General features: G+C 35.1%; 2 protein-coding genes across 4 annotated transcripts; both read right to left on the reverse strand.

The window, feature by feature from the left end:
* Nucleotides 1-93: 93 nt before the first annotated feature.
* Nucleotides 94-6,860, reverse strand: LOC103492622 (glutathione reductase, chloroplastic). Of its 3 annotated transcripts, none has more exons than XR_007815506.1 (11): nt 6,221-6,860; nt 5,109-5,334; nt 4,628-4,906; nt 4,365-4,541; nt 2,924-2,977; nt 2,698-2,846; nt 2,499-2,562; nt 2,117-2,287; nt 1,888-2,019; nt 1,644-1,739; nt 94-414 (listed from the first exon to the last, which is right to left on the reverse strand). XR_007815506.1 is itself a non-coding variant. In XM_051079413.1 (10 exons), the coding sequence occupies exons 1-10, from the start codon at nt 6,580-6,582 to the stop codon at nt 1,698-1,700; spliced, it is 1,656 nt and encodes a 551-aa protein (XP_050935370.1). In that variant the 5' UTR covers nt 6,583-6,850; the 3' UTR covers nt 1,516-1,697. The 3 variants fall into 3 exon arrangements, 1 of the variants encoding a protein (XP_050935370.1); XR_007815525.1 differs by having other exon boundaries at nt 94-400; nt 6,221-6,850; XM_051079413.1 differs by lacking the exon at nt 94-414 and having other exon boundaries at nt 1,516-1,739; nt 6,221-6,850.
* Nucleotides 6,861-9,216: 2,356 nt separating this feature from the next.
* LOC103503238 (mitogen-activated protein kinase kinase kinase 20-like) lies at nt 9,217-10,248 on the reverse strand. Its single transcript, XM_008467379.2, has one exon. It carries the CDS (start codon nt 10,246-10,248, stop codon nt 9,217-9,219), a length of 1,032 nt encoding a protein of 343 aa, XP_008465601.2.
* Between the last annotated feature and the right edge of the window lie 5,569 nt (nt 10,249-15,817).

Genomic DNA, 15,817 nt, shown 5'->3' on the forward strand with positions numbered 1-15,817 from the left:
TACCCATCATATCAATATTTACAACATAAGTTTTCACACAGAAGCGAAGGAACAAATATAGACACAGGGCAGTAAAATTTTGGAAACAGAACAAACAGAAACGGAAATACCCACCCATTAAATAAGAAAGATATACATCCAGAACTATCAAGACAATCCACTCAATGACGACTCCAGATTTAATCCGTGCTCCTCAAAATGTTAATGAAAAATAAATTAAAAAAAAAAAGAGGAAAAAAAGAGAACAACATAGTGAATCCACTGTTCTTCAAAGCTGCAATATTTGAAATTCGCATCCTTGTAAAGTTATCGATTTTGTACGACCAGTTTCAACAAGCTCTTCATCATTATTATCATCGCCATTAATCAAATCCGACGTCGGGGCTGTCCGTTCCTGTACCTTTCATAGTCAACCTGTAAAAGATGAGTTGCTGAGCTACAAAAAGGAAAAAAGGGAAACAAAAGGAAACTTCAAGTTCACCCACCAGGCTTATTGTTCTTGTATTGTTATATGCAAGTTAATGAGTTTAACGCATTTATATGCTTAGTTCGGTGTATTTTGTTCTAAAAAATATTAATCTTTTTGTTATTATTATATCTCCTAAGTATTTTATAAAAACATATTACATATATACATATAGTTAGTATACTTAACATGTATATAGTGAATGTAAAACAAATGTTAGTCCTACTTCGGCCGTTTACAGTAGTAAGTGTTTGATATGTGTCCATTAGTGTTGGACAAGGGCACTCTAGCCTAATTTAAATGTCCGTACTTTTTAGGTTGGAAGGAACTAACACAAATTGAGTTGCAGAAGGCTACAGAGTTTAGGAAGGGATAGAAAAGGACTCAAACCTCCACACTCCTATGCATGAGAGTTTGATTCTATACGTTATCATTCAACCACATAGCACGGAGTCTGCCATCTCATCTCAATCTACGTTCTCTTTGACATTGCTTCTTAAGGCTAAGGGGGTTGGGCTACTCATGGCTGACATTAGGTGGTGGGAAAAATATCAAACTTGGGAGGGTTCTTGAAGTGTCAAAATTTCTATCTCTCTATGGATGGTAGGATGGAACCTAGGTGAAAGTGTGATTTTGAATTTTGGGATGGTCGCTTCAAGGGCTGGAACATTAATTGAAAATGAATTATATGCTTAATGAAATTTATTTTTCTTTTTAATTCAGAGTTATGGGATTAAACCATAAACCATCAACCTTTGAAATGATAATTTGATTTCAAATTTAGTCTCTTATCTACTAAATTATGCTCAGATTGGATGCCAAATAAATTGACACTGAAAAATAAGCATATAGAGGCTGCAGCTGATAAGAGAATGGTTCATTTACATCATCCTGAATCTCTCTCTTGGTATTAAGTTCACCTATAAAATAACCAAAGAGAGTGTGGCTTATTATCAAAGGAACTTTTCAGGTTCACTGATGTGGAAATATATCATCATAGTTTCACGGTATTTTCTCAACTTCTGGAGCATAAATAACGCCTTAATAACTTGACATCAACATTTCTATCTCTTAAAGTTATAATCATTGTAGTAGCAGTGGAAACAAATTCAATGAAAGTTACATCACACTTATAAAGAACTCGTATAAATGGTATGCAGGTCAAGAGAGTGGATACCTGAATGGACTGACTAAGTTTTTGAATTACAAATTGATTAAGCTTGCATCCGTTTTATACCCCTGCTGCAGCTTTAGCCTCATATTCTGACTTTTCCTAACAGATAGTAACCCAAATGATATCAGTTTCCAAGCCAATTTGTGCATTCTAAATTGTTAAAAGGCAATGGTTCATTATTTATCAGTCGAAGACATCAAAAATTGCAAATTGGTGAACCAGCACAGGCTTATCATTGTCAACAAACCTCAGGATTTCTCCGAGTCTTCCTTGTAGGAGTTCGCATGGTGACAAATTCTTCAGCCGCTGTAGGATGAACACCCACGGTAGCATCAAAGTCTGCCTTGGTCAAACCAGCTTTCACAGCCACTGCAAAACCCTGCCCATTAAAACCTCGTGTGTTGTGAAATTTTGAATTAATATCAGTAAAAGAGAGAGACGATGTGAAGGATACTGATGAAAAGGTTTAGAAAGACCTGCACGATTTCTGGTGAATCGTCACCACACATGTGCAGTCCTAAAACCTTATTCGTCTTTGCACAGACTACAAGCTTCATAAAAACTCGGTCTGGAAGCCCTGAGAGTGTCGCCTTCAAGGGCCGAAAGTTTGCTGTGTAGATGTCAACATCACCATGTTCTTGTATGGCCTACATTGCAATTATTGAAATGTTAACATAATGAAAAAGGCAATACTTAAGGTACGCCTTTGTGCATCTCACTCGAATTACACGTAAAAGAAGATTAAAAAAAAAGTTTGTCACATGACAAACTATGATTGGACAACTAGGTGAGATGCACAAAAATGAGTGTAGCTTAGGATACTGACACCTATACTTTAAACATATAATCTCTTCTTACCTGCTCTTCGGTAAGTCCAACTATTCCAATTGGTGGCTGGGAAAAAACAGCACAAGGAACGGCACTACGTAAAAAGTAGGATGTTCAAGAAAATTACACCATCAAAAAGAGAGCCAAAAGAAGATCAACACAAGAATTCCAGAGAGTTGTCAGATCACACTACGCCAATTGCTAACAAATTAGCATAAGATTGATATACCTATAGCTAGGTTTTGTAGGCTCATTCTGAAATATAGTTTTTGCTAATGCTCCTCCCTCCATCAAAGCAACAGGAGTAAGGTTTATTCTATCTGTAACATCTCCAACAGCCCAAATTGAAGGAACTGATGTACGGGAGTATTCATCAACCTGCAAAAACAGAAAATAAGGTTCTTAACAGATTTAAACAAAAAAGAAACGAATGCTAAGCAAACCAAAGGCATTACCTCAATTGCTCCATTTTTGGTCATTTTTACACCTACTTCTTCCAATCCCAAGTTCTGTAAACAAGTATGAGTTGAATTAACTAAACCAGCAATGAATAGTATACTTGTAAGTTGTAACCCATTTCAAGAACATGATAAGACACTAGCAAAGGTTCCTCGGAGTAATAAAAAAAAATCTACGAAAGCATAATTCATTTGATTTTTTTGTTTGAAGAGAACAATATCATACATTGTTCTATAGAGAGCATCCAATGATGATTATGAGAGGAAAAAAGAAACCATAGGGATTAAAAGACTAAATATTTACATCATAGTCCGTCATTATTGATTATTAACTGAAAAAGATTGGCGAAAGAAATATTTCCAGAATACTCTTGTAAGACTAATACCATAATTGACCCCTCTTGTCAGCAATTAAAAAAAAATCAAATTGTAAGACTCCTGGTTATGGAAATAGTAAGATTATTAGTAGAATATTAGGTTGGGTTTCAGAAGAAGCATATTAGTAATTAATTAGTAAGTTTGTTAGGGCTTTTAGTATAAATAGAGGTAGTGGGCTGGGAGGGGTGTGAAGAATTTTGTGGGTTTAGTTGGAAATTTGGGAAAGTTTAGTCCTCTCAAAAAGCTGGCGCTTACAACATTGTTACTTGTTTTTATGATATTATAGCATATTTTTCAATATAATTCTATATTTCAGTGTTCTTGCATTTACTTTGTATTTCTTTGTTAGGTGGTATCCCAATACTAACTTGCATATCTACATCTTCAATTTTTTTCTTTTGAGATTTTTTAATATAATTGTTCTGTACATACTACATATATGACTCAATTAGATGTAAGTGAAGTCTTATCCTAGTTAGGATATCATTTCCTTTTCTGTTTTAGATAAGAATCTTCTTAAAAATGAATAATGCACCCTTTGAGTAAGAAATTAATACGGCTTGTTTTTTCAGAAACAATAGTTATGCTTACAACAGTTTTAAACTGCTCACCCCTTCTATTCCAATTTTAGCCGGGTATAATCACTTCGGATCATTGACATTGACAAAATGTCGATGACACAATCTTATGGAAATATCGATGAAAATATAAATAAAATATCAAATTCGATGAATATTTCTAAGAAGTATATAAAACAAAAAATTTGTTAAAATGTCTATATCAATAAATAAAGATTTTATGCTTTCTAAACAAATTAAAATATCCATTATTTATATGATATTCACATAAGTGATGTTTTGTTGCTTATTGTTTATGTTGCATGAATTTTGTACCAAAAAATGGAAATGTCAATTCACCCCTCATGCCGAAGTTGAGCCCATGGAAATGTGAACAATGTCGATGGAAATGTTGACATTTCAATGAAAATTTAATACCATGGTTATGATAAGGTGGTTACCAAAAGAAAAAAAAAAAGAAAAAAAGAAATGTAACATTGTACCTTTGTATTAGGCCTGCGCCCTGTTGCAAACATCACATGTGAGAAGCCTTCAACTGTTCCTTTGCTAGTCTTCAGAGATAACGACCCATCTGCTGATTTAAGGATAGCCTGTGGTACCTCCTCTGTATGGAACTCAACTCCTCTTAGTGACATCTGTTCCGCAACAAAATCTCTAATCTAGAATAAATAAAACAACCATGAGCATATGGATGTTAAGGAAAATTGCCGAGCAAGCAAGAATAAAATCATCAACAATGTTTCACCTCTTCATCAAAGCCTCTAAGCACTTTTTTTTGTCGTATAAATACGTGGACTTCACTTTTCAAACCATTGAAGATGCCAGCAAACTCTAGAGCAATATATCCACCTCCAACTATGGCAATCTTCACAGGTTTGGATGGCAATTCAAGGGCAGCATCAGAATCTATAGCATACTCACTACCAGGAATGTCAGGAATGAAAGGGCGCCCCCCAACTGACACTAGAATGTGTCTAGCCGAGTAAATTTTCCCATCTACATCAACCGTGTGTTCATCCAGAATCTGTAGATATTGTTGAAATGCATGCACTTAACGATTGTATAACAAGTTCATTGTACAGAACTATACAAGATTGGATCTCAAGAGTTAAAAGGGAAATAAAACGTCGTGTATGTATCAAAAATTTCTGAGCAAAAACACAGTATTTGAAAAGTAGAACAGTAACATTTAGTGCTAAAATCATGAACTCACAGTGTTGCCCCACCTTTCCACGGCCTTCAATCAAGGTGACGCCAGCATTTTTCAAAACGTTTTTGTAGATACCAGTTAGTCGTTGTAATTCAGCATTCTTGTTCGCAATCAAGGTGCTCCAGTCATGTTTCGGTTCAGTGTCATATTTCCATCCAAAGCCATGACTCTCTTCAAATTCATGTGCATACTTTGATGCATATACGAGTAGCTTCTTCGGTACACATCCACGAATTACACATCTGGCAATCTAATTGTAAGATAGGGCACATGGGAATTGAAATACATTCATATTTTAAAGCAGAGCATCATACAGACAAAGCAACATATCAATTTCTATAAAAATAAGAAGAAAACATGGGAAGGCCAATGGAGTTAAACGTTTGCTTACTAAGACTAACATCTCGAAAATACTGGAGGTGGGGTATTGATCCTATCACACACAAAACTTCCTGCCAGAGCAGCAAGATAATTGATCCAAGCTCTACAACCCCAAATGTAAACTTTTTTTCCCAATGAGAAAACTTGACTTCCACTGAGAGGTATATGAAAGAATACAAGGAAAAACCTCGCGAAAAGGAGCCAAACTCAAAAAAAAGGTGCAGAAAGGAGAGATAAGACCTAGCAAATAAATAGAAAATAACTCTAGGAACCAAGGCCCAAAGAAAAACAGAGATTCTAACAAAAACCATAAATAGCTAAAAGAATCTAACCAAATAATTCTAGTAAGCACTTTTGAAAGAAAAGGGAAGCCCTCTTGATAGCTTTTTCGAATATATTATCTATCTTGCTATGACTTGTTGCATATGTACATCTTTCTATAGCCCTTACAATCTCTCTTCCCCCTAGACCAATTGCAGATTATTTTTGTAACTCTAATGGCTAGAGCCTCTCGCCCGTCTTTTGTAAATTTCATACATCAATAATAATAATAATAATAATAATACATGCATAGTTTTATTAAGAATAACGTAGCAATAAGCCATGTATGACCAATTCCTAAATTCTCATTTCAAAGCCCTACCCCCAAAAAAGATCGTTTCATAAAGCCAGTATAAATTGAAAACACCTCAATTCAGATTGCCCAAATTGCAGAATATCAAATTCAAGCAGAAATTTAAAACTTACGTCCCACCAACACCTCCAGCACTATCGGACGAAATGGTGGAGAAAGGAAGCTCACAAACCGCCACGGAAGCACCAAAATTAGCAGCAAAGCGGGAAGCTCGCACACCCCCACTGCCTGCACCGATAGTAAAGAGATCAAAATCATATGGCCGAAGAGCTTCGACGCCATTTTCAGACTGGGACCGAACCACAATGCCACGGCGGCAATGAAGACGATTGTTAGTGAGAGGAAGGAAGCGGTGGCAGAGAGGAAGAGGGGATAAAGGCTTGGGAATTGAGAGAAAGGAAGAAGACAGAGAAATGGGGAGGTTTTTGCAGAAGAGGGTGTGAAGAGTTTGTGAAGAAGAAAGAGAAGTGGCCATTTTTGGTCTCTACAAAATGCCTGCTCTATGGTTTTCTTCTTGGGTTTGTTCTCTGTGTTCAACAATGGTGGAAAATCGATTAAATTTTAGATTGTTTGAGAAGAAAATGGGATTTTTTTTTTCTTCAAACGAATTGGGTTTCGGATAACTGTCGAGAAAATTCCATCTTTACAAAATTGTTTGACGATTTTTTTCATCAACAACGAGTGAGAGGAGAAGAGAAGCCACCAGAGTTTGTGGGAGAGAAGGCTGTCCGCGCGTGGCATCTTTAGGGTTAATTACTTTTATTCTTTTTCTCCTAAAAATAAGAAACAAAGGGAGAGAATATAATATTAAAACAAATAATATATAATATTAAAATATAAGTGGTCTTTAAAAAAAATAATAAATATGCTGTAGAATAATTCTAAAAACTGAAAACGTCTGCATGGCCGTCATGGAAAATACAAAAATGCATCATCAAGCATGTAATATATTTGGTAACGCGCGTAATATATTTGGTAACGCACATAATATATTTGATACACAATCATTTATATTTAGTTATTGTTTGGTACACAATCATTTAATTTGAATAAACTATTTTCTAAGATTCTTTATAGATTTGGTTACCCTAATCTAATCTAAATTTCTAAAGAATTTTTTTTCAAGATTTTTTATGGATCTTTTAGATTTTGTTACCAAAGAAGAAAGATGGAAAGAAATTGCATTTCAAAAAAGGAGTAAAGGAGGAAATATTTGGGTAGTTTGTTTTATTTATGAAAGTTTTTCTACAAATAGAGTATAAAGAAATTCTAAAAACTCAAAATTTTCAAATTTCTCTACTCTTTAAATTTCATGAATTTCTATCAAAAGTGTATATTCAAAAATCCACTAAATACCACTATTTATTTATATGCAATTTGGTAAGTTTGAGATGATCACTAAGAGTTGGCATCTTCAAGTTAGATACCAGAGAGAATGACACTTGGCTATGATTCACAATAAGCATAATGGATAATGAACTTTTATTCTACTAATATTCATGATCTTTCTTTCATTTTTACTTAATTTTTAATTTCTTTTTCTATTTGTCAAAAGTGCACTAAGCTTGATAGAAATTGACACGACTTTTTTCTTAAAAGTTCTTTTTTTTTTGTAATTGTTGTGCTAAAAAACATTTCTATTATTTTTGTCTTTCACACTCACGTTGCCTTTTTTTCCTCCATATATTTCTTAAACTTCTTCCCTTCTCGTGCGTTTGCGGCTATTGTTTCACCATACATCAGCTATATATACTTTGACGAACTCTCACCCCTTTAGGCCATCAACTTACTTTGATGAATCTTTACGCTCGTGTTTATGTTACTTTATAGTTGTTTATCGCAAGCGCAAGAATTTCCTCTACTTTTTCCATGTTTGAAGAGGAGAAAGCAAAATAAGAGCACATGGATTTGGTGAAAAGTGCAAGCAAGAGAGATAGACAAAGTTATTAGCACAATCTAAGTGATATGTGTGAAGTAAGCAAAAGGTTGATATTCATTGTTTTAAAATTTTAGTTCATTAATCAACATTGACCCAACATGAGTTAGGTCATTTGTACAAAAATGGACATACAAAATTAGTATTTATATATATATATATATATATATATATATATATATTTTTTTTTTTTTTTTTTTTTTTACTTCATCGTGGACTGAGTTTTAGATGTCAATATCAACCTTTCAATTTTATAAGTTTATAATAAAATAATAATATCAATCATATTTCTATTAAAAAAATTATTTAAATTAATAATTGAGTTGCATTTATTTTCAATTTAAGTCTTTTATTTTTAAACAATACGTGGGGTAAATAAATCAAATTTTAGGCGTTAAAATCTACCGTAAAAGTTTTACGTTAGTTAGACTATACTTTTTTTCATTTTTAACCTAAGTCATAATCTTGTTATTACTTATATCTTTACATAGGATATAAGAATTTTTTTTTTTTTTTTTTTTATTATTGTTCTATACACATTTTTAGAAGATATAAAATTCCTCGATTTATGATATATCCATGTAACAAAAGCTCTTATCAAACACCAACATATGGTTCATGCATGTGTAATTTCAGGAGGTTTTTTTTTAATTACCTAAAATTGAAAAGCTAACTTTCTACTAATGTCGCAAAGCAGTATCGGATAGAAATGTCCACAACGGGGTGAGACAGAACTCGGATGGCTTCTATATCCCCTTCCCATTACTCCATTACATTCTTCATCCCTTGCAAAATTCTCTATGGGATTGGACGAGATTTCCCATATGTGAATTTTCATGGAATGAATTCTCTAGGAATAACTTTTTCTCATTTGAACTTCTAAAATATATTAATTAAATAGTGTTAATTAGTTACTTATGTGTGACAAAGATATAATAAAATGCTTAAATTTTTTTGTAATTTCTAAAATTAAAATTTAAATACTATCAACAACACATATTCTAATCTGAATTTCATGTCATGCATACAACTTAACACGAGGTCGCACCGAAGATAGTGATTTTTCGATACAACACGAAAATGATATTTGAGATTTTGTTTTTCCCAACACTTTTATGTGAATTTACATCTTGGTTTTTGATTGTTGAGGGAGTGAAAAGAAATATTGCTCGACTATAGGTTAAAACAAGTTAAAAACAATTTTGCTATGGAGAATTTTAAAATCAATTTATTGAAACAACATGAGGCGTCCACTGTAGCTTCATCATCCTTCTGCATTGTAGCTTCATTATCTTTCTTCATTGTAGCTTCATTCTTGTTGTTCATTGGAGCTTCATTTTCTTCATTGAGATAAGGATGTTGGAGTAGCATTTCAGCCGTCCACCGTTCTTTATAATTTCGAATAAAGCATTTTTTAATGAAGTCCTTACCTTGTTCGGATAACTCCCCAGGTATTGTTGGCATAATCTTGTTATCCAAAAGTTTTATCATCAATTGTTTAGAATCTTTACAATCATCCCACGCAGACTTTCCAGAAATCATTTTAACCAAAATGCAACCCAACGACCAAATATCGTCCGCGTCATTGACTTCGTTGAATACCACGGATTCAGGTGACATATATCTAGGTGTTCCTTTAAACTTGAACGAACTGCAACACGGCGGGTACTGTTTATGTTGATCATCAACCCTATACTTTGATCTCTCTGCTTGTCCAAAGTCAGCAATTTTTAACTTCATCTTACCATCACTTTGAGGGAATGCAAGAATGTTGTTAGGCTTAAGATCAACGTGAACAAATCCCTTACTATGAATACAAGAGAGACCTTTAAGTATCATTCGAAGATAATCTTTCACCTCAGCTTCAGGTAACTTGTCTCTTTGTTCGATCAAGTCATCCAAAGTCCCTCCCGCAGCATACTCCAACTTCAGAGTGTAAAAATCCACATGATCATTACGAATATCTCTCCCTCTCGTTATCTCACTACCCAAATATTGAACAATTTCTGGACAGTCCTTGAACTGTTTCAATACTTGTTCTTCCCACAACAATGAAGAATTATGTTGAAGAGGAGAAAGTTTGACAGCAAAATAGTAGGGAAGATTATTATCAGATTTTTTTCTAATGGCCGATGATTGTTTTGCTAAGCAAACTACCGCATAAGAACCTTGACCTAAGACCTTTACTGGAACCCAATTCTCCATTACTGGGACGCGAGGGCTTTGAAGAAGTATGAAATGCATGATGAAGAAAAAAATAAGTGATTGTTTGAGTGTGGAGATTAATCTTTTTTATTAAGGACAAATATGTTTCCTCAACGGAAAAGGAAAATATAATTAAAGGTGGGTTAAAGGGAAATTTTTTTTTCTACATTATGTGTTTTTCAAGAGTAACGTGAAAAATAGGTAAAATGACAAATTATCCACAAAAATAGAGTAATTTTGACAATGTCGGGTACAGATTCAATGTGTGGAGCCCACGGTTTCTTATTTTTTAAAAATATTTAATATATATATATATATATATATATATATTTCAAATCTCTAATTTCCAATCTCTAAAAATATATTTTTTTATTAAATATTTTTTCAAATTTCAATTTCATTTTCTTATTAAACATATTTCTAAATTTCGAATTGCAACCTCCAATTTTTTTAAAAAAATATATATTAACAAAATATGTTATTAAATATTTAAATCTCCCAATTCCAATTTTTAAAACTATATTTCTTTATTAAATATATTTCTAAATTTCAATTTTCAATTTTAAAAAATATCTTACCAAATTAGATATCTTATTAAATATGTTATTAAAAAAATATAATATCTAATTTTAGAATTATTTCCGCATACTTTTTCATTTTGATTCTAACAAAAATTAGATATTTTGCTAATATCAGTGTTACAAATATTTGTTTAATATATTTTTTAATAATATATTTTGTTAATATATATCTCTTTTAAAAGAATTGAATATTAGAATTTGGAATTTGAAAAAATATTTTTAGAGATTGGAATTTGAAATTTGGAAAGACTTTTCTTAAAATTGAAAATTGAAATTTGGAGATTTAAATATTTAATAACATATTTTGTTAATATATATTTTTTTTAAAAAATCGGGGATTGAAATTTGGAATTTGGAAGTATATTTAATAAGAAAATGTATTTTTTTAAATTAAAAATTGGAATTTGGAAAAATATTTAATAAGAAAGATATTTTTGGAAATTGAAAATTAGATATTTGAATATTTAATATAATATAATATAATATAATATAATATAATATATATTAAATATCTTTAAAAAATAAGAAATTTTGGGGCCCGGATTGAAATCATGGACAACTTCCAACCAAAGTCCTATATGGCGTACACGACTTCGTCCAAATTATTCTATTTTTTTCAATAGTTTGTCTTTTATCTTATTTTTTACCTTACTTTTAAAAAATACATTATTTAAAAAAACTCTTATAAGGATCTATTAGGTAATTTCACGTAAAACCATGAAAGGATTCACAAATTCCTAATTTCACAATTAAATATATTGATGTTACATTAAGGTTTTTTTAAAAAAAATCAAATAATACATCTCTAAATCCACATTACATGGGAAAGAATTAAAAAAAATCTAAATTTATCTTATAAATATCTATTTCACGTTAAAAGAATTTAATTTAAGTAAAATGAAAGAAAAAAAAAGTTACTTTTTATTTCTGACTAATATCTTCTTTGCCCTATTTTTTAATATAAAAAATCTCTCATTCACCATCTATACTAATTCACCTTTTAAATATAGGGGAGTTTTTTAAGGAAAAAAACCTAAATTTTATATCTAAATTTTTACTCCAAATTAAAGAGTTTTGGTTAAAACAAAATTTACTTTTTATGTCTCAATGAAATATACTTTTATATAAAAGAAATAATTTTGTAAAAAAACTAACGGAAAAACTTTTGAAAATATTGATAAATGGGAAATTTTTATAAATATAACAAAACACCAAATAATTTACGATCCGTACAATAAACTCCATAAAATTAGTCATTTTTTAAATATTCCAAGTTTGTCCTTTTACCTTACTTCTTTTCTTCGATGCGATTTTTTCATCGTCTTCCTCCTTGCTGCGATTATTGTCTTTCTTCTTTTTTTAATCTTTCCATTGTCTTTCTTATTTTCTAATCGCTAGCAAAATCTAAAAGATCGCGTATAAAGAATCTTGAAAAAATAATCATTTAAATTGGAGTACACAAATGTAAACGATCGTATAAAAAAATAAATCATCGGATAAACAAATCTAAATGATCGTGTAGCAAAAGAATTAAAAAAAATCGTTTAGCCAAACTTAAACGATCGTGTAACCAAATTTAAATGTAACCAAATTAAATAACAAAATTAAACGATATAATTGAAAAAATAAATTGTAGTCATATCTAAACGATCATGCATCAAACAATAGCCAAATCTAAACGATCGTATAGCAAATATATTACGCGCACATTGTTGACAGTGCGGTTGACGGGGTATTTTTTGTATTTTACACGGTTAGCCTTTGGGCTTTTTCCATTTTCGGAATTGTTTTATATAGTGACAATACTTTGTCGCTTTGTTATATTTTTTAAAATACCCCTTGATAAATTGTCAAAAAACCGTGGGATACACTATGATATTTTGTAAATATTTTAATTCATTTGGCTATATTTGAAAATGTGGTTAAGCCTAAAATAATAATATAGTTGTTTAAGAGAACGATAAAAACAAAGTTATTAGCAAATTTATTCTAAAAATACCGTGATAATATAAATAAATGACAAAAATAGGTGTGGTCCATGATTTCCAAACATATAGTCCATGTCTCACCCCTCGTAGAGAAGGGAACTCGTGGACCATGTCCACCATTTTTGTAACGACCCAACTCCTTATGCTGAATCGAAGTCATTACTAAATATAGAACAAGTGGTTTAAGTCTAAAAATTTTATTAAAAGCATACGGTTCAAGAAATTCATTTATAAAAACATAAACAAGGTAGTCATGCAAAAATGTGTAAACGTTCTGAAATCCTACTCGGGCCCTATCTACATAAAAGATAGTGAAAAATAAAAAGTACTCAAACTCAAATGCTAAAATCTGAAATAAGAAATAAGCGGAAGCGGTAGTCCCTATGGCCCTCCTCGGTCTCACTTCGGGTCGCTCGCCAGCTTGCCCTTGCCCTTGCCTCGTCCCCTACCTGAAAACATAAAATGGAGAGAATGAGTATAAAAATACTCAGTAAGGGACCCACTACTAGTCCCACTAGGTGCCTGTTAACTTCCTGTTAGAGTCCTGATAACTGGTACCCAATCTCTGGCACGTTCCCGAACACGTGCAATCATGCGCTCCCGTAGGAACGTAACTCTGGTCTTCGGTGCCCGGGGACACCTAGGACAGTCGGGATGCGAGGACCCCGTCGAGTCACTCGAGTCATGTCTATATCATGCTAGACTGGCGTCCCGTCGGACCACACAGTCCTCAATAGGTGGTGATCCCGAAGGACACCCATGCAGGTACGACTCTAACAGAAATCAAGCTAACAGGTACCCTAATTGCAGTAAACATACACATGGCATCAGCATATAACATGTCACATAAATCATTTCTACACTCTCCGTCCCGACATTCGTCGTAACCATAATAGATCTTGCCACACATAACAGGCTATAGCACAACTATATCGTCATTTGCATCATACTAGCGTTTATTTCAGGCATCATACTGTCAAATCCTCAATATGCAACATAGGGCATACACAGTCTCATACTTCAAACATGAAACTAGTAGTAGAATCTCTTACCTGGAGATCTACTTGTCGAGTCCTAACCGCGAGGCAGTACGTTTTCCAAGCGACGAAGTCCTAACTGTTTAATAAGTCAAAATTCGTAAATAGGTCGCCAACGACCAACGGTTCGAGACTCAATTGAATTTAACTTGCCCTAGAAGGAGGTTGCAGTGCTCGAGCCCCTACTGAAGAAATCCCGCGCTGCAGTAATTTCTTGGTCCAAGACGTCCCTTGAGGAAAATAATTTAATTTAGACCCAAATTAATTTAACTAACGTCCGAGCATGGAGTCTTACCGGAAAGACCACAATAATTAATTAGCTTACCAAAATATAGGTGGATGGAGCCAATTTAGTCCTGGCGGCTCGGCTGGAAGAAGACAGGACCGGCTCGGCTTGGGCAGACGCGGCTCGGCTCGGTACAGGGATTTCGCGTGCGGCTCGGCTTGCAACAGGGGGAGACGCGGCTCGGCTTGCCACAGGGGAGACGCGGCTCGGCTACGCAAAAGCGCGCGGCGCGGCTTCACACGCGGGCGCGGCTCACGCACGGGTGCACGCGGGCGCGGGTCGGGTTTCCGGAAGGTGGCGCGCGTCGGTTCGGGTCGCGGGGCGGGTCTTCGGTCGGACCCTTGCGCGCGAGGCTTCGGCTTCCGGATTTCGGGCGGCGCGGCGGTTGTTGGTGGTCCGGCTACCGCGGCTTCGCTCGGCGACGGCTACCGACTGGCGTTTCGGCTGCGCTTGCGTCGGATCGGAGCGGCGCGCCTCGGCTGGCTGACGGGTTGGCTGCGGACGCGCGGAGGCGGCTTCGACTCGGCTTCGGCGTGCGAGAGACGGCTGCTCCGACGGACGCTCGGCTGCGCAGATCGGCTTGGACGATTCTCCCGGCGCGGCTGGAAACTCGGCGACGGCTCGGTTGCGACTGCGGCTCGGCTGCGCTGCTGAACAGAGAAGGGTACTTGGCGGCTCGGGTTCGCGGCGGCGGCGGCGGCGGCGTGCGGCGGCTAGGGTTTCAATAGGAAAATTTTTCCCCCTTTTTCTTTCTTGAAAATTTTCCTCTTCCTGTTTACGCACGAGTCCCAAGGCCTCTTTTTAAAAGAAATAAAAATAATAAAAGAAATCTTTAAAACCCTCTTTCCTCTCTCCTCCAATAACCACCTTTGACCCTTTCCAAGGCCATTTATTTGTTAAGCCAATAATTTATTTCACCCCCTAACTTCAAAATTAATACATAAAAAAAAAACTTTACTTTAATACTAATAATAAACACACTTTAGTATTAATATTAATGGTCAAAACAAAAGGAAACCGAAATTGTTGGGCGTTACAATCTTCCCTCCTAAAAAAAAACTTTCGTCCTCGAAAGTTCTAATCCTCGAACAGCTTGGGGTACTGGGCTCTCATATCCTCTTCTTTCTCCCACGTTGCCTCTTCCACTCCATGGTTTTGCCAAAGGATTTTGACCAGTGGGATTTCTCGACTGCGAAGCTTCTTGACCTCCCTTGCCAGGACCTCGACAGGCTGCTCCTCGTAGCTCAGATTCTCGCTAACCTGCAGTGGCTCGAAGTCCACCACATGTGTTGGGTCTGCGACATATTTCCTCAGCATGGAGATATGGAATACGTCGTGCACTGCAGCAAACGATGGGGGTAGCGCCAAGCGGTAAGCCACGGGGCCAATCCGCTCCAATATCTCGAACGGCCCTACGAAGCGTGGGCTCAGCTTCCCCTTCTTCGCGAACCTCAGAACACCCTTCATGGGTGCAACCTTCAGAAAGACCATATCTCCCACTTCAAACTCGAGGTCCTTACGTCGTACATCAGCGTAACTCTTCTGTCTGCTCTGGGCTGTCAGCATACGAGCTCGGATCTTCTGTATGGCTGCGTTGGTCGTCTGCACTAATTCGGGGCCTAGCATCCTCTGCTCTCCAACCTCGCCCCAGCAGACAGGGGATCTACAGCACTTGCC

Source organism: Cucumis melo, chromosome 1 (genome assembly GCF_025177605.1).
Source record: "Cucumis melo cultivar AY chromosome 1, USDA_Cmelo_AY_1.0, whole genome shotgun sequence".
Classification (NCBI taxonomy): domain Eukaryota; kingdom Viridiplantae; phylum Streptophyta; class Magnoliopsida; order Cucurbitales; family Cucurbitaceae; genus Cucumis; species Cucumis melo.